At 44.3% G+C, this 22,866-nt stretch overlaps 1 protein-coding gene across 14 annotated transcripts in view; it reads right to left on the bottom strand.

Moving 5' to 3' along the window:
- The window catches only part of LOC124043374 (receptor-type tyrosine-protein phosphatase U-like), a 323,408-nt gene that overhangs the window by 63,291 nt on the left and 237,251 nt on the right, over nt 1–22,866 (bottom strand). For all 14 annotated transcript variants that reach the window (XM_046361930.1, XM_046361939.1, XM_046361932.1 and 11 more), the window contains exons 9-14: nt 22,516–22,836; nt 19,683–19,792; nt 14,597–14,798; nt 9,540–9,642; nt 8,636–8,927; nt 2,671–2,707 (exon numbers count right to left, since the gene is read on the bottom strand). In XM_046361930.1, the coding sequence (XP_046217886.1) occupies nt 2,671–2,707; nt 8,636–8,927; nt 9,540–9,642; nt 14,597–14,798; nt 19,683–19,792; nt 22,516–22,836 (1,065 nt within the window). The remainder of the gene's footprint in view (nt 1–2,670; nt 2,708–8,635; nt 8,928–9,539; nt 9,643–14,596; nt 14,799–19,682; nt 19,793–22,515; nt 22,837–22,866) is intronic.

Below are 22,866 nucleotides of genomic sequence, written 5' to 3'. Positions count from 1 at the left end.
TTTTCTCATTTTGTCTGTCATAGTTTAAGTGTACCTATGGTTAAAATGACAGGCCTCTCTCATCTTTTTTTGCCCCACTATGTCATAGTCTCACAGTGTTTATTGTGTCTCTACATTTCCATCAGAGCTATAACAGCATGACATCTCTCTCATGGTGAATTTAGAGCTACCGTGGTGTCATTTTCCAGAAATGTTTATTGACCGACTAGAGACAGAATTGGTTGAGAATTATAATCCTGTACACCTGCGAGCACACGCTTAATTAAAAGTCTTCTCTCTGATGGGTAAACAAAAAGAAAAGTGAATGAAATGGTCTATCACTGGAGGCACGAAGCCAAAACCAATTATCTACCTATTTTCACCAACCGTCCTTCTATCCTTTCAGCTGGATGTGGTCCTTTCTCCGTCAGCTCACTTACCATTTAAAAAATCTCTCTTTTGCCATCTCTCTCTCGTTTGCCATCTCTCTCTCTCTCTCTCTCTCTCTCTCTCTCTCTCTCTCTCTCTCTCTCTCTCTCTCTCGTTTTCCATCTCTCTCTCTCTCTCTCTCTCTCTCTCTCTCTCTCTCTCTCTCTCTCTCTCTCTCTCTCTCTCTCTCTCTCTCTCTCTCTCTCTCTCACTCTCTATCTCTGTTTTGCTCACGCTGTCTCAATCCCTTTCTACTAGTTAGCTACAGCACAACCAATTTGAATAGCATCCATGTTTTCTTCTCTCCCTCCCACTAAGGCATAATATTTTGTCGGCATGGTGGGTAATTTTGCCTGAGCCTTAGAAGCCTGTTCAGGAAAACAGAGTGTGGTCTGCTGAAATCTGGATTGCAGATGATTGTAGCTCTGCTAGCTAGCTGGCTCTCTCTCCAGCCTCCAAGTCCCCTTTACTAATGTGTGTGTGAATCACTGTGTTCTTATTGACTCCTGCTGTAGGAAGCACGTTGCCATGCAAAAGTTTACACCACTAAAACTTTATGCATGGAGGAAAGGTAGAGGGAGAGACAGAGAGAGTAAGAGGAGAGAGAATATATGAGAGAATGTGTGTGAGAAAAAAGATTAGGATGGTGGGAGGAGGAACGAAAGGTGGTGGGACGGACAGGACATACATTTGATCTTCATCTGCCAGTGTTAGTATGTCATTAATCAGATATTGTGCCGGTGTCAGCCTGAAACACCTGAGGTGTGACACTAGTCTTCTAAAGACATCAGCATGCATCAATTTGGCTGGCGCCTAGCCTCCTTGGCTAGCTGAACCGAACGAGTGTGCTTGCGTACTCCCTTCAATGGCCTTCGCTTCAAAAAACTATTAAAAAAGCAGCAATAGTACTGTTTGTCCATTTTGAGACGCCGTCGCCAACATACACTTCCTCAACATGTCAATAATTGTGACGGTTTTGCCTTTAAGCGGCCCGTCTCTTTCCCCATTGGTCTCCCTGCTTCACACTTGACATGAGCTCTTTCCTTTCATTACGCAGTCACAGAGAGAGAGTGAAAAAGAGAGGGAGGAGTGAAAGAGAGAGGGAGAGAGGGGGAGTGAAAGGGAGAGAGGGGGGAGTGAAAGAGAGAGGAGAGAGAGAGAGAGAGAGGGGGGAGTGAAAGAGAGAGAGAGTGGGGGTTGAAAGAGGGAGACGGGGGAGTGAAAGAGAGATGGGAAAATAAATGTGTGAGAGGAGCATGTCATATGTGTGCATGTGTGTGGGCGTGTTAGAGAGAGATAAAGAAAGGTTGTATAATGAGAGAGTGAGAGAAGAAGCTTGAGGCGGACAGACAGACAATAAGACAAGCAAAGACAGAATGAGAGTGTGTGTGTGTGTGTGTGTGTGTGTGTGTGTGTGTGTGTGTGTGTGTGTGTGTGTGTGTGTGTGTGTGTGTGTGTGTGTGTGTGTGTGTGTGTGTGTGTGTGTGTGTGTGTGTGTGTGTGTGTGTGTGTGTGTGTGTGTGTGTGTGTGTGTGTGTGTGTGTGTGTGTGTGAAAAAAATAAAGAATGCCAGAGTACCCTGCCTCCTGAACCTCTCTTTCCCACCACCACAGAAACTGGAACAGCACCAATCTCTCCTTTCTTCCTTCCTCCCTCCACCATGCCACCTTGTCACCGCCACGTACCAAATTAAGGGTATTATAAATATGCTTCTGAGAACCATCCTCTGAACACACACACAGATCCTCTGTCCTGATGGGGTGTAGTGCCAGCAGACAATGGCGAAGAGAGACTCTTTGATGTCAGGACGCTTCAAATAACAGTGTGCAGGGAGCGAGAGAGAGAGAGAGAGAGAGAGAGAGAGAGAGAGAGAGAGAGAGAGAGAGAGAGAGAGAGTAGGGAGAGGAAGGAATCCAATTTCTACAGGGCTTCCTTCTCTAGTGTGCTCTTGATGTCAGGATGCATCAAATAACAGAAAGAATGCAGGAAGAGAGAAAGAAGGGAGAAGAAGGAATCTAATTTCTACAGGGCCCCCCTCTCTCTCTCACCCTCTCCCCCCACTCTCTCTCTCCCCGCTCTCTTGCTCTCTCCCCTCTCTCTCTCGCTCTCTCTCAGCTTCATCTTTCAAAACGCATCAGTGTGTCTGTGAAACATCATGAAGCACAGAACATGTAAACACTGCTTTGCCAGAAAGCATTCGTATGTAGTCTATTTCTCAAATCCTCTCAATGATGAAGATAGAAGGGAATGATCTGAATGTACCTTTACGGGCAATCCGGATGCAGTTCATTCTCGTCTCCTGAAACAAGAATGGGAGGTTCATTAGCATGGGATAGCCACAAGCAAAAATAAAACACATCAAACACCTATTTTATAAGCATAGAACAGGTGTCAGAGCGTGTGTGTATCTGTGTGTGTCTTAGTCACAGAGTCCACCTCTGTGTGGTAAAGTGCAAACTAGCTAATTAAAAAACTCAGTCAGGGAAGAAAGCAGATGACATCTAATTTTAAATGTGATTGTGAGTGACCTGTCCTCTGTTCTCATCAACAACATCCGGACCCCTGGCCCACCCAACCCATTACACACATGCCCCCCTCCTAACCCTCCACCTAGCTCGCCCATCACAGCGATACCAGAGACACATTGTCAAATTAAGATTAGCACATGCTAAATCAGGTTTTATACAAGGGGGGGCAATTATGCTAATCTAATCGGAGCTCTGATATTGGAGTCAGAACCCTTTCACCTCAGTGCCTGCGAAATTGCCTTTTATAATTGAAAACCTGTTCTGGGTGGATCTGTATCCACCCACCTCTTAGTCAGTTGTATTTACCTACAATTCACAGGTTATTACAGCCCCACCTGCTGATATATCATGTGTCATCTTGTCCTCTGTCAAGGTTGACCTGACTCTGAGACAGCCCCTTTTGGCATTAAAACAGAGTGGATCCAAAATGGCACCCTATTCCATACATAGTACACTGCTTATGACCCTGGTCAAAATAGAATGTTGGACTTAGCCATAGTATCCTATTGACTGCTGATGACACCTCCCTGCCTGCTGTGTTCTGATGTTATTTATAGAATGATCCTCAGATATGATGCCAATATTTCTAGCCGATATCACAGGTTGAGTGACAGGTAGCTGGTAGCAGAAGATGATTAGGGTTGATAACTACATTGACAGGAAATTAACCAGCAGATCCGATAGTGGACAGAAGCATTTCAAGAAGCGGCAGCTGACTACGCTGTTTAATATCTTTAATATTGCATCAATAGAGAATTGGGAAAAGGGTCAAAAGATTTGTATCAAAACTATTTAGTCGTTTTTTGCGAGGTTGGTCTGGAAATTCTGTCAAAATATGTGTGACGGACACAGCAAAAGACACTGACAGATTATATACACTCCGTGGCCAGTTTATTCGGTACACCCATCTAGTACCGGGTCGAACCCCCCTTTGCATCCAGAACATACTGAATTCTCTGGGGCATGTTGCTAAAATAATATCAATGTGCAAAGGAAAACGTCCTCACACCAGTACACCACCGCCACCAGCCTGTACCGTTGACACCAGACAGGATCTGGACCCTCTCTTTCTAAAATTATCCGCCGAAATTGTTGCAACCCCTATTACTAGCCTGTTCTACCTCTCTTTCGTATCGTCTGAGATTCCCAAAGATTGGAAAGCTGACACTCTAGACCCAAACTGCTACAGACATATATCTATCCTACCCTGCCTTTGTAATGTTTTCGAAATCCAAGTTAACAAACAGATCACCGACCATTTCGAATCCCACCGTACCTTCTCTGCTATGCAATCTGGTTTTTGAGCTGTTCATGGGTGCACCTCAGCCACGCTCAAGGTCCTAAACGATATCACAACCGCCATCGATAAGAGACAATACCGTGCAGCTATATTCATCGACCTGGCCAAGGCTTTCGACTCTGTCAATCACCACATTCTTATCGGCAGACTCAACAGCGTTGGTTTCTCAAATGACTGCTTCGCCTGGTTCACCACCTAAAATAAATAAATAAAAAATAATATGCCATTTAGCAGACGCTTTCAGTGTGTCAAATCGGAGGGCATGTTGTCCGGTCCTCTGGCAGTCTCTGGGGGGTGCCACAGGTTTCAATCCTCGGGCCGACTCTCTTCTCTGTATACATCAATGATGTCGCTCTTGCTGCTGGTGATTCTCTGATCACCCTCTACGCAGACGACACCATTCTGTATACTTCTGGCCCCTCTTTGGACACTGTGTTAACTAACCTCCAGAAGAGCTTCAATGCCATACAACTCTCCTTCCATTGCCTCCAACTGCTCTTAACTGCAAGTAAAACTAAATGCATGCTCTTCAACCAATCGCTGCCCGCACCTGCCCGCCTGTCCAGCATCACTACTCTGGACAGTTCTGATTTAGAATATGTGGACAACAACAAATACCTAGGTATCTGGTTAAACTGTAAACTCTCCTTCCAGACTCACATTAACCTGTTGAGTGTAGGGGGCAGTATTTGATGTTTGGATGAAAAACATACCCAAATGAAACTGCCTATTTCTCAGGCCCAGAAACTAGAATATGCATATAATTGGCAGATTAGGATAGAAAAAACTTGAAAGTTTCCAAAACTGTCAAAAATATTGTCTGTGAGTATAACAGAACTGATATTGCAGGCGAAAACCTGAGGAAGATCCAAAGAGGAAGTGCCTTCTATTTTGAAAGCTCCATGTTCCATTGCATGCCTTCCCTCCATTTAAAGGGATAACAACCAGATTCCTTTTCCTATGGCTTCCACATGGTGTGACCAGTCTTTAGACATAGTTTCAGGCTTTTATTCTGAGAAAATGAGCGAGAACAATCACATCGCGTCAGTGGAAGGCACCAGCAGAGTTTTGCATGCCCTTGCAGTTTGGAGCAGACATTGTCTCTTTCACTCCTATTGAAAAAGCTACGCTCCGGTTGAAATATTATCGATTATTTATTGTAAAAACAACCTGAGAATTGATTTTAAAAAACATTTGACATGTTTCTACGAACTTTACGGATACTATTTGGAATTTTCGTCTGCCCCGTCATGACCGCTGGAGCCGTTGGATTTCTGAACATAACGCTCCAACCAAATGGAGGTTTTTGTATTTAAAAAGAATCTTTATGGAACAAAAGGAACATTTATTGTGTAACTGGGAGTCTCATGAGTGCAAACATCGAAAGATCATCAAAGGCAAGCGATTCCTGTTATTGCTTTTCTGACTTTCGTGACCAATCTACTTTGCTGTGAGCTGTTTGTAATGTTTTGTCTGCTGAGAGACATGTCCTAACACAAACGCTTGGGATAGCTTTCGCCGAAAAGCTTTTTCAATTTTTTTTCTTTTTTGTATATTGCACTTGTGATTTCATGAAAATTAAATATATTTAGTAAATTAATTTGAATTTGGCGCTTTGCAATTCAGCAGATGTTGATGAAAATGATCCCGCTAACGGGGTGGGTGTGCCAAGAAGTTAAGCATCTCCAATCAAAAATTTAATCTAGGATCGGCTTCCTGTTTCGCAAGAAAGCATCCTTCACTCATGCTGCCAAACATACCCTTGTAAAACTGACTATCCTACCGATCCTAGACTTCGGCGATGTCATTTACAAAATAGCCTCCAACACTCCAACACAGCAAATTGGATGCAGACTATCACAGTGCTATCTGTTTTGTCACCAAAGCCCCATATACTACCCACCACTGTGACCTGTATGCTCTCATTGGCTGGCCCTCACTTTATATTCGTCGCCAAACCCACTTGCTCCAGGTCACCTATAAGACTTTGCTTGGAGAAGACCCACCTTATCTCAGCTCACTGGTCACCATAGCAGCACCCACCCGTAGCACGCGCTCCAGCAGGTATATTTCACTGGTCACCCAAAGCCAATTCCTCATTTCTTCTCCTTCCAGTTCTCTGCTGCCAATGACTGGAACGAACTGCAAAAATCACTGAAGCTGGAGACTCATATCTCCTTCACTAATTTTAAGCACCAGCTGTCAGAGCAGCTCACAGATCACTGCACCTGTAAATAGCCCATCTGTAAATAGCCCATCCAACTACCTCATCTCCATACTCTTATTTTATTTATTTTGCTCCTTTGCATCCCAGTATCTCTACTTGCACACTCATCTTCTGCACATCAATCACTCAAGTGTTTCATTGCTATATTGTAATTATTTCGCCACTATGACTTATTTATTGCTTTAGCTCCCTTATCCTACCTCATTTGCACACAGACTTTTTCTATTGTATTATTGACCGTGTGTTTGTTTATTCCATGTGTAACTCTGCTGTTGTTTGTGTTGCGCTGCTTTGGTTTATCTTGGCCAGTTCGGAGTTGTAAATGAGAACTTGTTCTCAACTAGCCTACCTGGTTAAATAAAGGTGAAATAAAAAATAAAAAATGTAAAGAAATTCTCCTTCGACCTCTCGTCAACATTTTCGCTCACAGGACTGCCGCTGTCTGGATGTTTATTGTTTGTCGGCCCATTCTCTGTTAATTAACACTACTGTCGTGCGTTTCTGACATACTGGAACCGGTGGCCCTGGCACCTGTGATCACACCACGCTCAAAGTCGCTTAGCTCACTCTTTGCCCATTCTAACATTCAAACAGTAACTGAATGCCTCGATGCCCGTCTGCTTGTTTTATATAGCAAGCCACGGCCACGTGACTCAGTGTCTGTAGGAGTGTGTTTGTGGTGTGTGTGTGATGTGTGTGTGGGTATGTGTCTGAGCACTTCTGTGTTTTATAAAGAACTGATTGCACCAATCTTGCTGTATTTCAAGCTCCAGTAAAGACATCCGTCAAAGCAATTACAGTTCCATTCAGTGGCAGCAGCAGCTCTCAGAGCCATGGTTCTGGAAATCTACAGCTAATTATCCTGAATAATTGTCAAAAAATGATTTGGTTCCCCCTTTTTGCAGAGCCAGCAAATACACACACACACTCCACTCATACACACACACACACACACACACACACACACACACACACACACACACACACACACACACACACACACACACACACACACACACACACACACACACACACACACACACACACACACACACACACACACACACACACACACACACACACACACACACACACACACACACCGCAAGTCCAGGCTGATTTGAATAGAGAAGTTTTATAAACAGATTGAGATAAAATTGCTCGCAGGGCAGACAGAGAAGCACTAATATACACAAATTAGAATATTCCAATCTTATGAGCTGCTTTGTCAGGATGGAATAGAACGGTGGCTAAGAGTGCTCTAAGAGGTAGGTAAACGTACAACTATAATAACACAGTCATAATGACACACACACACCAAAAAAACATTTCATTGGGTATTAAGGGAGGACGGAGGAGTCATTAGAACTGCAAGCCACTGACGTCAAAGGGTTCAGTATTAGTTTTAATGATCGATAGTTGAGACACACAAGAGATTGAGTCAGAGTGTGATTCAGAAGACAGACACACACTGAGGATAAGTCCTTGACATTACAGCCAAGGGAAGTTAGTCATTTCAGCATTACAACCTATGAAAACGTCTAACCTGTGGTGCTTTTCCCCTACTGAATCCTAGCAACCAGGTAGGAAGCACGTGTTTGACCGGTTCTGCTCTGGGACTCTCTCTGATGCATTTTGACCGAGGCGATTGCAGTACAACGACTGAAGATGCAGTTTCCATACCGCCTTGGCGCACACCTTTTACTAAACACTTTTTAAATAAATATGCAGCTACCAGAGTCATATGGTCATACCGTATATATGATGCATGATATCCAACTCTGTCTGAGAGGCTGAAGCCAGGCAGACCAGACTGTAGTCATTTAGCTCCATATGGGCTTTATGATTGAAACAGCACCTGGCCCACTACTTCCTCTTTTATCTACCTTAAGTCTCATTTCAGTTTCCTCTAGGCAGCAGGCTCAGAGGGTACAGAGAAAGAAAGAAAGAGACAGAGAGAGAGTCCAGAACAGCCTGAGTTTCAGAGCTGAAGTACTTCTCTCCTACAGCTACAGTTTGACCTTCTCAATTCAATAACACTTGATTTGTCCCAAAGGACTGTAGTTTAGCCTGGTCCCCTGATCTGTCCGTGCTGTCTTGCTTACTCCTATGGCATGTTTGACAAAGTATCCAGACTTGACTCAGACTTTATTGACAGGTCAATAAACTCACCCCTCTGAAGTTGCTTATAGCCTGGAAGAAGACCAGGTAGTTCTTGGAGGGGTCCAGGGGAGTGTTCCAGTAGCCGTTATAGGTGTGGTTGTCCCCTACAGTGAACGGAGTGGCCTCAGGGAGACTGGAGGGGGGAAGCTCAGCCGTGTAGTAGTGGGACTTAGACTGAGCCTCCACCTGGGACGCTGGCACAGGGAAACAGTCTGACCCGCTACCCAGCTCCCTCCTCCTCCTCCTGCTCCTCCTGACCCGCCTGGAACCATCCTCTTCTACTACCACCACCTGGTACGCACTGCGGGGAGAGGAATGACAACAGACTGGTAGGTGATAACTACGCTGGAAACAAATAGCCCTCTTAAAGGGGAAATCTGCATTAGCTACATCCATTTTTGGACTTGTAAATTAGTTATATAGATTCTTAAAGAATCCAACTTAAAAAATGCCTCATGAGCTCTGTTCAACAGTTGTACCCCATCAGAACCCAAAATATAATGTTGTTTTACTCCAATGTTTGTAAACAAAGTAACACTCTATAGCCTCAAAACATGGTTAAGACTTTAATTTTGATATCATGGATGGTCAGTCCTTGCATCCATAGCTCGGTCTATGAATGTGAGAGTGTCAGGCCCATCTCTCAGCTTTATAACGAAACAGTGGTGGGGAGAATACTTTATTGTTGCTTCAACTACGGATTGTCCCTTTAAGGTCACCCTTGTAAAAAAAGTTCTGAAAGACACTTCCTGATTAATTAAATAAAAGGTGGAATAAAATAAGAAACACAAATCAAATAGCAATGACATTTATTCAAAACATTCTTGTTATACAAATTAATATATTTATCAAGTGGTAGACATGAGTGACCGTTGTGTGAGGCCTATTACTGTGATTAGTAATGTGACTGTACCTGACTGGTGCTCCTCTGCCCAGCGCTGGTCTCAACAGCACCGTGATGGTGCTCTCTGACTCACTGAGTGGGGCTGGGACATCCTCATAGTCAAACACTGGGGCTGAGAGAGGAGGAAGGGAGAGAGAGGAGATAAAGAGGTAGAGCAGGATAGTGTGTGTGTGTGTGTGTGTGTGTGTGTGTGTGTGTGTGTGTGTGTGTGTGTGTGTGTGTGTGTGTGTGTGTGTGTGTGTGTGTGTGTGTGAGTGAGTGAGTGAGTGAGTGAGTGAGTGAGTGAGTGAGTGAGTGAGTGAGTGAGTGAGTGAGTGAGTGAGTGAGTGAGTGAAAGAAAGAAAGAAAGAAAGAAAGAAAGAAAGAGAAAGAGAGAGAAAGAAAGAAAGAGGAGGAACAAAGAGAGAGAAAGATAGAGAAAGAAAGAAAGAAAGAAAAGAGAGAGAAAGAGAGAGAAAGATAGAGAAAGAAAGAAAGAAAGAGAGAGAAAGAGAGAGAAAGAAAGAAAGAAAGAGAGAGAAAGAGAGAGAAAGAAAGAAAGTGAAAGGAACAAAGAGAGAGAAAGATAGAGAAAGATAGAGAAAGAAAGAAAAAGAGAGAGAGAAAGAGAGAGAAAGAAAGAAAGAAAGAAAGAAAGAAAGAAAGAAAGAAAGAAAGAAAGAAAGAAAGAAAGAGAGAGAGAGAAAGAGAGAGAAAGAAAGAAAGAGGAGGAACAAAGAGAGAGAAAGATAGAGAAAGAAAGAAAGAAAGAAAGAAAGAGAGAGAAAGAGAGAGAAAGATAGAGAAAGAAAGAAAGAAAGAGAGAGAAAGAGAGAGAAAGAAAGAAAGAAAGAGAGAGAAAGAGAGAGAAAGAAAGAAAGTGAAAGGAACAAAGAGAGAGAAAGATAGAGAAAGATAGAGAAAGAAAGAAAGAAAGAGAGAGAAAGAGAGAGAAAGATAGAGAAAGAAAGAAAGAAAGAGAGAGAAAGAGAGAGAAAGAAAGAAAGAAAAGAGAGAGAGAGAGAGAGAGAAAAAAGAAAGTGAAAGGAACAAAGAGAGAGAAAGATAGAGAAAGATAGAGAAAGAAAGAAAGAAAGAGAGAGAAAGAGAGAGAAAGATAGAGAAAGATAGAGAAAGAAAGAAAGAAAGAAAGAGAGAAGAGAGAGAAAGAAAGAAAGTGAAAGGAACAAAGAGAGAGAAAGAGAGAGAAAGAAAGAAAGAAAGAGAGAGAAAGAGAGAGAAAGATAGAGAAAGATAGAGAAAGAAAGAAAGAAAGAAAGAAAGAGAGAGAAAGAGAGAGAAAGAAAGAAAGTGAAAGGAACAAAGAGAGAGAAAGAGAGAGAAAGAAAGAAAGAAAGAGAGAGAAAGAGAGAGAAAGATAGAGAAAGAAAGAAAGAAAGAGAGAGAAAGAGAGAGAAAGAAAGAAAGAGAGAGGAACAAAGAGAGAGAAAGAGAGAGATAGAACATGAGAGAGAAAGAGATAGAAAATGATGTTAAAAGAAACAATCACATATAACACAGGAAGTGGGATAAAACTCATTCACATAGACAGCTGCAGGACATTCCCATAATTATTCACAGGGACGATAAGAATAATTACAATACATCCCACAGCCACACCCCCTTGAACAGGACTGCAGACTGGAACATACCTTGGTGAGCTCCAATCTATGGGGAACACACACACATTGTGTTCCCGTCTCTGTTTACCGTTAAAAGACAATTAGCAAAGGAGCAGCCAGCCAATAAAAAACATGAGCTTTCACAGTAAAGAAAGATTATTAATAATCAGCTAAACCAACAGCCTCTGAAATTAAAGGATGCAAGACTTCACTCTCACACAGTCACACGCATGTGCACAGGTTCCTTTCACGCTGTTCCCAGTGTGGTAGCCAGGGCGCCAAAACAGCGGAGAAGTTTTGCCTCGCGCTTCAACGCTCTTAGCTGTTGTGGAAATTGATTACTCATATCGCGGAGTCTACCTGGTGTTGTTTTTCCATTTTGGGTCAGAAGAAAAAGGGTTCTTTGGCTGTTCCCATAGGAGAACTGTTTTTTGGTTCCAAGTAGAACCCTTTTGGGTTCCATGTAAAACCCTTTCCACAAAAGGTTCTACATGGAACCCAAGTGAATGCAGGTGAAATCTACGGTCTCCTATTGATGTCACTATGTGATGTTGCATCTATCATTAAAAGGATGTATTCACATCACGCTGCGCTTTGGTCTCCTCACTACGATGATCGTGACAAAATAACCCACCAACAATGGACCAAGCAGCGTGGTAAAGGCCAGCAGCAGCTGCGGCAAAGAACGCAGGACTCATGGACTTGGGAGGAGATTCTGGACGGCGAAGGGCCCTGGGCACAGCCAGGGGAATATCGCCGCCCCAAAGCAGAGCTGGAGGCAGCGAAAGCAGAGACCTGCGCCAACTTCCCGTGCTTACCGGAGAGAGAGAGGGACTGGGCAGGCACTGTGTTATGTGGTGGAGCGCACAGTCTCCCCAGTGCATGTGCATAGCCCGGTGCGGTACATTCCAGCTCCTCGTATCGGCCGGGCAAGAGTGGACATCGAGCCAGGTGCCATGATGCCGGCTTTACGCATCTGGTCTCCAGTGCGTCTCCTCGGGCCGGCGTACATGGCACCAGCCTTACGTATGGTGTCCCCTGTCCTGAGCCACCAGAGTCTCCCGTCTGTCCTGAGCCGCCAGAGTCTCCCGTCTGTCCTGAGCCGCCAGAGTCTCCCGTCTGTCCTGAGCCGCCAGAGTCTCCCGTCTGTCCTGAGCCGCCAGAGTCTCCTGTCTGTCCTGGGCCGCCAGAGTCTCCCGTCTGTCCTGAGCCGCCAGAGTCTCCCGTCAGCCAGGAGCCGCCAGAGTCTCCCGTCAGCCAGGAGCCTCCAGAGTCGCCAGTCAGCCAGGAGCCACCAGAGCCGTGAGCCAGCCAGGAGCCTCCAGAGCTGTCAGTCAGCCAGGAGCCGCCAGAGCCGCCTGTCACGCCTGCGATGCCGGAGTCGCCTCCTGTCCGGAGCCGCCGGAGTCTCCCTCCTGTCCGGAGCTGCCAGAGTCACTCCTCAGTCCAGAAGCGCCTTTCCGTTCAGTGGCGCTCTCTACGATGATCTTCAGTCCGTGGCCCGCTGCGAGGGTCCCCTAAGTGGACCAAGACTGAGGTAGAGCGGGGTCCACGTCCCGCACCCGAGCCTCCGCCGTGAAAGAGGCCCACCCGGACCCTCCCCTTTACATTAGGTTTTTGCAGCCGAAGTCTGCACCTTTGTGGGGGGGTACTGCCACGCCCTGACCTGAGTATTCTTTGTTTTCTTTATATATTTTGGTTAGGGTGATGTATGTGTTTTTGTACTGTCTAGGGGTTTGTAGGTTTATGGGGCTGTATACCATCTAGGTGTTTATGTATGTCTATGGTTGCCTAGATTGGTTCTCAATTAGAGGCAGCTGATTGGGAAGCATATTTAGGCAGCCATATTCTTTGGGTATTTCGTGGGTTATTGTCTATGTGATGTTGCATGTTTGCACTCAGTATTTATAGAGGTCACATTTGTTTTGATATTTTGTTTGTTTGTTCAGTGTACTTCCTGTTTGTTTTCATCTATAATTAAAAGGATGTATTCACATCACGCTGCACTTTGGTCTCCTCACTACAACGATCGTGACAGGTTTGAGTGTGTCAAGAACTGCAACGCTGCTGAGTTTCGCGCTCAACAGTTTCCCGTGTGTATCAAGAATGGCCCACCACCGAAAGACAGCTGTGGGAAGCATTGGAATTGACATGGGCCAGCATCACTTGTGGAACGCTTTCGGCACCTTGAAGAGTCCATTCCCCGACGAATGGAGGCTGTTCTGAGGGCAAATGGGGGTGCAACTCAATATTAGGAAGATGTTCCTAATGTTTTGTACACTCAGTTGAGGTTAAACCCCAAAATATTAGACAGAGTAAGAGTGTAACATACACATTCATGGCTAGTACTAACTCAGTATGGAGAAACTGGAGAATGTGTGTAGTATGGCTGGATTCAATACCTTCAACCGCAGGATAGAAAACCAAGCCTTTGTAAATGTATGAAGGACCGAGGTTTAAGACCAATGAAGAAAGCACACTTTCCTTTATTGTGGTGGGTTTAAGAGGGCATGTTAGAGAAATACATGAATAGAGTTAAGTGGAAAGGCTAGAGAGAGAGAGATGAGACAGGTCAGAGGTGACAGTTGCAGTACTTTATCCACAGCAGCTCACAGGTCATGGGTCAAGCACTGACTGTGGCTCAATAGAGAAGACCTGTACAACCACGCAAAAGTGAAGGAGATGGACTGAGCCAGTGGGATTTATCCAGACATACATGCTCCACCATGGTGTTATTTCATACTTTAATGCCACATTCTGTCATTTGTTTTACAACCAAACTCTTCATTCATTTAAATGATCATTGAACAGCAGTGACAATTGCAGATTGTACATTTAAAGGGGTGGAAAAGCCACAGGTTGTTAACTTGCCTCCTCGTGCAATATATTTATCTTGATTCTAGAGTGACTCACTCAACTAACTGGCCATTAATTCCCAGTAAATGGTATTATTTCTCACGAAACGGGGGAAAGAAGAAATGCAAATCGGACACCCAGGGGCAGCTATTGTCAGGTGCTTTAGAAAAGTTGAACGGCTACCTACCCCACACCGTGTTTGGATCATACTGAATATTTATTTGTGTGCCAACGTTCAGGCCTCCCGGTCTTGCTCAGACGCAGGTTGTGAGGATAGAACATTAGTGCAAAAATAGGTATGGGATCCTTCACAAGCTCACTGTGTGGGAGAATGGAACCTATTTTCTTTGAACAAGACCCAGGAACCCAATGCTATCCTGATGCAGTGAAAAGGGGTGAAATATAATCAAAACATAAAGTAAGCTTTGTTTTTGTGGACCTACCACATTTTTGCTTACACAGAGTCAGTCCCATCTCTCAGGACAGAACAAGGAACAAGTCATCAAGTCAAACAACCCACAGCAACCCCTCTAGTCTACCCCCAGCTTCATTCTCAGCCCCAGCCCTAACCCTGAGGCTTCAGTCACTGCTTATTCCATAGAACCTCACCGGAGATGTTGGTGGTGATCTCAGTGAGGGCGGTCTGTCCGAAGCCCCTGGCGGTGCGAGCTCTAACAGACACCAGGTAGGTGGTGCCGGGGTGTAGGCCAGAGAACATGTGGTACGTTTCGTTCCGCAGTTTGGAAACGGTACGGCGAGGGCCTGGTACGTTGATACCTGGGTCAGATGACTCGATGCCCTGATAACTGATCTGGGGGACCGGGAACAAAAAACAGACAAATAGGGTCACAATGATGTGTTGTTGTTGTTGTAGTAGTAAGAGTATTGTTGTTCAAACAGATTTAGGAACAAGGAACAAAACACAAACCATAGAATCACAATGGGTAGTCTCTGATGACAAACTGTGAACATAGATGAATCAAAATGAGACTTGATTCCGCTACCTGAGATCATTTGATAGGTGTTGTTAGTGTTGTTATTGTTGTTAGTGTTATTGTTCTTGGAGGAGAGAGAGATGTTTTGCTGTGGGTTGTTTCAATGTGGGGAGTCGAGCAGATATTTTACAAATGAGGTGGAGTTACTGTGTCTCTGACTGTGCCTGCCTACCTGGCACCCCAACCCACAGTGACACCATGCAGCCCAGAATGAGATCATTCCTGTTATCATCATGTGTTACTGAGGGAAGTACTGAGAACATCTCCTCTGTCACCACGCAGACAACCAACACACCCCAATTATTTCTGCTGCTGTTCTTTTCTGCTTCACTCTCCTTTCTTTTCTCAGAGAGCCCGTTCTCAGTGCCTCTCTCTTCTAATGTTCCTCTCTTCTCTTCTTTCCCTCGCTCTCCTCCCCCATCTCCCTTCTCTTTCTCTTCACTCTCCTTTCTTTTCTCAGAGCACCCGTATTCAGTGCCTCTCTCTTCTAATGTTCCTCTCTTCTCTTCTTTCCCTCGCTCTCCTCCCCCATCTCCCTTCTCTCTCTCTTCCCTCTCTTCTCTCTCTTCTCTATCCACTCACCAGGCAGCTCTGACACATCCTTGTTTCTCATTCTCCTCTCTCTCCTGATTCATCTGTCTATTCTCACTCCTCCATTCCTCCCTTCTTTCACACACTGCCTAAATTCATCTTCCCACTTCTCATCGTCTTCTTCCTATTCCTACTGCATCTTTCTTTTCCTTTCTCAACCTTCAATATCTATTCCAACAATTTCTTCATTTCATCATTCTATCTATCAGTCTCTCTCCATCTCACTATTTACATGTCTCATGCAGTACTTTATCCACAGCAGCTCACAGGTCATGGGTCAAGCACTGACTGTGGCTCAATAGAGAAGACCTGTACAACCACGCAAAAGTGAAGGAGATGGACTGAGCCAGTGGGATTAATCCAGACATACATGCTCCACCATGATGTTATTTCATACTTTAATGCCACATTCTGTCATTTGTTTTACAACCAAACTCTTCATTCATTTAAATGGTCATTGAACTGCAGTGACTATTGCAGATTGTACATTTAAAGGGGTGGAAAAGCCACAGGTTGTTAACTTGCCTCCTCGTGCAATAGATTTATCTTCATTCTAGAGCGACTCACTCAACTAACTGGCCATTAATTCCCAGTAAATGGTATTATTTCTCACAAAACGGGGGGGAAAAAGGAAGAAATGCAAATTGGACACCCAGGGGCTGCTATTGTCAGGTACTTTAGAGAAGTTGAAAAGCTACCACACTCCGTGTTTGGAAATGATCATACTGTATATTATGAGGCTAAAACATTGGTGAAAAAATAGGTATGGGATCATTCGCAAGCTCACTTTGTGGGAGAAGGGAACATATTTTCCTTGAACAAGACCCAGGAACCCTATGCTATCCTGATGCAGTGAAAACATAAACATAAAGAAAGCTTTTGAAACATCTTTGTGTGGACCTACAATGGCAAATCTGACCACGACTCCATTTTGTTGCTCCCAGCCTATAGACAGCAACTAAAACAGGAAACGCACGTGCTCATTCTGATTCCAACCTTCAAGATTTCTTCGATCACGTGGACTGGGATATGTTCCGGATAGCCTCAGAAAACATTGATTTATACGCTGATTCGGTGAGCGAGTTTATTAGCATGTGCATCGGTGATGCTGTACCCACGATGACGATTAAAACCTTCCCCAACCAGAAACCGTGGATTAATGGCAGCATTCGCACAAAACTGAGAGTGTGAACCACTGCTTTTAATCATGGCAAGGAAACATGACCGAATACAAACAGTGTAGCTATTCCCTCCGCAAGGCAATCAAACAAGCTAAGCGTCAGTATAGAGACAAAGTAGAGTCGCAATTCAACGGCTCAGACACGAGACGTATGTGGCAGGGTCTACAGTCAATCACAGATTACAAAATGAAAACCAGCACCATCTCAGACACCGAAGTCTTGTTCCCAGACAAACTAAACAACTTCTTTACTTTCATTGAGGACAATACAGTGCCACTGACACGGCCTGCTACCAAAACCTGCGGGCTCTCCATCAACCCAGCCAACGTGAGAAAAACATTTAAACGTGCCGGCCCAGACTGCATCCTTAGCCGCGTCCTCAGAGCATGCACAGACCAGCTGGCTGGTGTGTTTACGGATATATTCAATCAATCCCTATCCCAGTCTGTTGTTCCCACATGCTTCAAGAGGGCCACCATTGTTCCTGTTCCCAAGAAAGCTAAAGTAACTGAGCTAAACGACTATCGCCCTGTAGCACTCACTTGCTTTGAGAGACTAGTCAAGGATCATATCATCTCCACCCTACCTGACACCCTAGACCCACTCCAATTTGCTTACCGCCCCAATAGGTCCACAGACAACCAATCACAATCACACTGTACACTGCCCAAACCCATCTGGACAAGAGGAATACATATGTAAGAATGCTGTTCATCAATTACAGCTCAGCATTTAACACCATAGTACGCTCCAAACTCGTCATTAAGCTCAAGACCCTGGGTCTCAACCCCGCCCTGTGCAACTGGGTCCTGGACTTTCTGACGAGCCGCCCCCAGGTGGTGAGGGTAGGAAACAACATATCCACCCCGCTGATCCTCAAAACTGGGGCCTCACAAGGGTGTGTTCTCAGCCCTCTCCTGTACTGCCTGTTCACCCATGACTGCGTGGCCATGCACGCATCCAACTCAATCATCAAGTTTGCAGACGAGTGGTAGGCTTGATTACCAACAACGACGAGACAGCCTACATAGAGGAGGTAAGGGCCCCTGGTGTGTGGTGTCAGGAAATAACCTCACACTCAACGTCAACAAACCAAGGAGATGATCGTGGACTTCAGGAAACAGCAGAGGGAGCACCCCCCTATCCACATAAACGGGACAGTAATGGAGAAGCTGGAAAGTTAAGTTCCTCTGCGTACACATCACGGACAAACTGAAATGATCCACCCACACAGATAGCGTGGTGAAGAAGGGGCAACAGTGCCTCTTCAATCTCAGGAGGCTAAAGAACGTTGGCTTGTCACCGAAAACACTCAAACTTTTACAGATGCACAATCGAGAGCATCCTGTCGGGCTGTATCACCGCCTGGTACGGCAACTGCTCCGCTCACAACCGCAAGGCTCTCCAGAGGGTGGTGAGGTCTGCACAACACATCACCGGGGCAAACTAACTGCCCTCCAGGATACCTACACCACCCGATGTTGCAGGAAAGCCAAAAAGATCATCAAGGACAAAAACCACCCGAGCCACTGCCCGTTCACCCCGCTATCATCCAGAAGGTGAGGTCAGCAAAGGTGCATCAAAGCTGGGACTGAGAGACTGAAAACAGCTTCTACCTCAAGGCCATCAGACTTTTAAACAGCCATCACTAACATTGAGTTGTTGCTGCCAACATACTGAATCAAATCTCTAGCCACTTTAATAATAAAAAAATGGATGTAATAAATGTATCACTAGTCACTTTAAACAATGGCATATCATCTCATATGTATATACTGTACTCTATACCATCTACCGCATCTTGCCTATGCCACACGGCCATCGCTCATCCATATATTTATATGTACATATTCTTATTAATTCCTTTACAATGGTGTGCATAAGGTACTTGTTGTGAAATTGTTAGATTACTTGTTAGATATTACTGCATGGTCAGAACTAGAAGCACAAGCATTTCGCTACACTCACATTAACATCTGCTAACCATGTGTATGTGACCAATACAATTTGATTTGATTAGATTTTTGCTTACACAGAGTCAGTCCCATCACTCAGGACAAAACAAGGAACAAGTCATCAAGCCTCATTCTATCAGTCTCTCTCCATCTCACTATTTACATGTCTCTTCCTTTTCAACATACTCTCTCTCTGTCAGAGCAGACTCCTCAGGCCCAGACCTGTCTCTGTGTGGACACCTTTCATTCATTCAGCTGTGTCACCGCAGCCTGCCTGTAAGCTCTAAGAGTTGGCTACAGAGGCCTGTGTCGGAGGTGACCAGGGACATATATACACAAAGATGTATTATTAATTAGAAGCATTTAAAGTTTCCCCCCATGTGAAAGTGTCTCTTCGGCCAATAAGTAATTATACTGCTTATCTATATATAATTGCAGTGCTGCAGTCAGAGGCTCAGCTCGTCTCATGAGCATAGGAACTTATACGGAGGCCTGAACTGGGGACGGGGGGGGGGGTACATTCCCTATTAATGATCAGGGCGGATGTAAACTGTATTGCACGGGCAGGCAACTAGATTCAGATTCTGATTATTGTTAAAGCGGATGGTCGGGGGGCCGGAACATCATTTATAGTCATTTGTACACTGCAAATTGACCACAACTAAGTCCAAAAACAGACTGTATTTCAAAATAACAAATATTTAATACATTGATTACATTGAGACATGATCACATCACATTTTTAGCTGAATTCCCAGTGATTTGAGTATTTTTGGACATTTACACAAAAAAACACAACACAGTGGTCTGTGTCAAGTTGAAGGAAATTAGAGATAGAGATAAATATCAGTAAAACAAAGACAAAAAATATGAATAGGGGAGAAAAAGAAAGAGAGGGATCAAGATTGAGTCCGAGATAGCTGTGTGATTGCAAAAAGGTAGACAGACGGAAAGTTGAGGGCATGTTCCATACCTCATACTGTGTGATTACCCCATTGGGCTCCACAGGCTCCTCCCATTTCAGAAAGATCATATCGTCCAATGGAGTGAAGGTCAGTGACTCTGGGGCAACGCCACCAGGAACTGGAAGAGAAAACACAACATAAACATTCTGAGAACTCGCAGTTGATTGCTTAGGGGGTCCTATGGGAAGGAAGTGATTACGGATATCTGGTTTCCAACCCTAGACAGGCAAATCGAATTGAGGACCAGAGGATTTGGGGAGTATGTGCCTGGGTGGAAGATTGCATGTGTGTTTGTGTGTACATCTGAGTCTGATTGAAAGATGTCGCTGCTACAGTTCATGCAGGTTTCTTCAACTAACAAGCTCCTCTGATTGTTTGGCTGTCTGTCTGGCTCTGAGGCTGTGGCTCCGATGGGTAAAGTCTAGAGCACTGCCTTGTGGCTGACAGTTAACCTCTTTGGGCCAGGGGGCAGTATTTTGACGTCCGGATGAAAAGCGTGCGACTCAGGCATATGCAAATAATTCGTAGATTTGGATAGAAACACTCTAAAGTTTCTACAACTGTTAAAATAATGTCTGAGAGTATAACAGAACTGAAATGGCAGGCAAAACCCCGAGGACAAACCATCCCAAAAAAAAAAAAAATTATAACACTGATTTCAATTGCTGGCACTATTCAAATAAGACAGAATCCTCCTGGTTGCAATTCCTAGGGCTTCCACTAGATGTCAACAGTCTTTAGAAAGAGTTTCAGGCTGTTTTTTTTTAAATGAGGGAGAAGTTGTAGTTTTTCTAAGTGGCTCCCATTTTGGCTGTAGCGTTTCCAAGCGTGTGGAGGAAAGCGCGTTATTTGTTATTTATCTCCGGTAAAGACAATAACGATTCTCTGTCTTAAATTGTATCGTTTACTTGCATATTAGGGTACCTAAGGTTTGATTATAAACGTTGATTGAGTTGTTTGGATACGTTTATTGGTAACGTTTGAGATTCATTTTGTATGCATTTTGAAGGAGGGCATCGGTGGATTATTGATTGAAAGGTAAGGCATATAATATATCGCTATTTCTGATTTTTGTGTCGCAACTGCCTGGTTGAAATATTATTTGTCATGCATTTGTGTGCGGGGGACTGTCCTCAGATAATCGCATGGTTTGCTTTCGCCGTAAAGCCTTTTCGTAATCTGGCACCTTGGCTGGGTTGACAAAGAGTTAAGCTTTATTTTGATGTATAACACATATATTTTCAAGAATGTTAAATATATAAATTTTGTATTTTGGAATTTCACACTCTGCAATTTCACTGGATGTTGGCCAGGTGGGACACTACCGTCCCACGTATCCATAAGATTAAACCTGCTCTGTCCTCTCTCTCTCTCCACAACAGACCTGAGAGGAACATAATGGCCGCAGTGTAAATGGCAGGGCCAAGCAGGGAAATCGGCATCCAAACAAGAAACCCAACTGGGTCTGAGACTTTGTTTGAGACAGAGACTCTTGTTTTAACATGGGGATTAGGGACTATCAGTCAATGGATCTAATAGAGGCCTGTAAAAACAGGCCATGCATGTGTTGGAGACACAGTTGATAGGTTCAGGGACAGAGTTGGGAAAGTTCAACAAGCCCTAGAGATGAATAATGGCTTGTGGTTGTCTGGGACTCATGAACTCTGGGTTGAATCTGTGCATCAGTACGTGTGTGTTTGTGCCAAAAAACAGATGTCATTTTATTAGGTCTCCCTGTAGTCTTTTTCATTATTTTCTCTTGCCCAAAGAGAGCTCTGGAAGGGGAAGATAGTGGAGAGAGTCTCTCTCTCTCTCCCCCCCTCTCCCTCCCTCTCTCTCCAAGTGCTGCTGTTCAAATGACTATGAAATATATTACATTATATTGCAGGAGCACATTGTCCTCAAACTCATGGGAGGACCTTGCAATTTGTAGGTTTCCGAACGCAGCCAATTTCATACTCATAAAATATATTGTACTGTAACCTTGCTCGCTCTCTCTTTCTCTCTGTCTCCCTGTCTTTCTCTCTCTCTCCTCTCTCTCATGGGTGAAGAACTGCTGTGAGCAATGTTTCATTGTCTCTCTCTCTCTTTCTCCTCTCTCTCATGGGTCAAGAACTGCTGTGAGCAACGTTTCATTGCATTGTACATTTTCTCTGACCTATTTCTTCAATTCATGTAGGGGAAATGTATATTAAAATGTGCTTAATCCACTGTTGTATACAGGAACATGTTAAGAGAAAAAACAAGCAAAATAATTTCACCATTTCGCTGGTGGCCATGACTCTGACTGACTGATTAATTTTTAATCTGCTTTCATTTAAAAGGCTTATCTTCCATTTAGTTATGCTGATCCTGCTTATTTTTCAAGTCAATATGTGTTTTTTTGCCCTCTTACTGTATTTAATAACTGGAGGCAGGATAACTTAGTGTACCAGTGTACCAGCACAAAATCATAGTGTACCCAGCACACAATTCCACAATACTTATATGCCTACTTCAAGCTACTCAGCAAGGAAAGTATAGTCGGTTATACAACCTTGATTATATAGAAAGTAATAACAGTATTTTTTATATCTATCAAACCACTATAAAAATGACAATCAATGAATTGGGTCCTGCCACTTAAATTGGATCCGATTCCACTACTCAATACATGGTTATGTAGGTCACTGCATTGACTACTACTGGGTCCAACACTCTGGGTTTCTTATCAATTACAATGCATGCTAGGTAATAAACTTCACTCACTGTCCTCCTCGGTCTGGAAGGTGACCTCTCAGCTCATCTTCTTGCCCTAGAATATAACTTTACAATGCATGTTGGGTAATAGAGTCCACTTACTGTCCTCGTCAGTTTGAAAGGTGACCTCTCTGCTCTCCTTCTTGCCTTCTGGGTTGTCCAGAGCCAGTCGGACGTGGACGGATCGGAACGGTGGCAGGTCCCTCAGGGTGAAGTGTGATTGGTTCCTCTCCACAGAGAGACACTCCCTCACTGTGGCGTTGTTCCCTGTGCTGCCCCCTGCAGGCGTGGAGTAGCGGTAGCAGAGAGAGACCGAGTAGGTATGGCAGCGCGTCAGGTTGTAGCCCAGAGGTTCCCACTGTAAAGTTAGTTGACGAGGCTGAATCTCTGTCGCTGTGAGGCCTCGCAACGCACGCATGGGCTCTGATGGAGAGATGGAGGGAGGAGAGAGGG

This window comes from Oncorhynchus gorbuscha, linkage group LG09 (assembly GCF_021184085.1).
Source record: "Oncorhynchus gorbuscha isolate QuinsamMale2020 ecotype Even-year linkage group LG09, OgorEven_v1.0, whole genome shotgun sequence".
Classification (NCBI taxonomy): Eukaryota; Metazoa; Chordata; class Actinopteri; order Salmoniformes; family Salmonidae; genus Oncorhynchus; species Oncorhynchus gorbuscha.
This window is presented reverse-complemented; position numbering and strand designations above follow the sequence as displayed.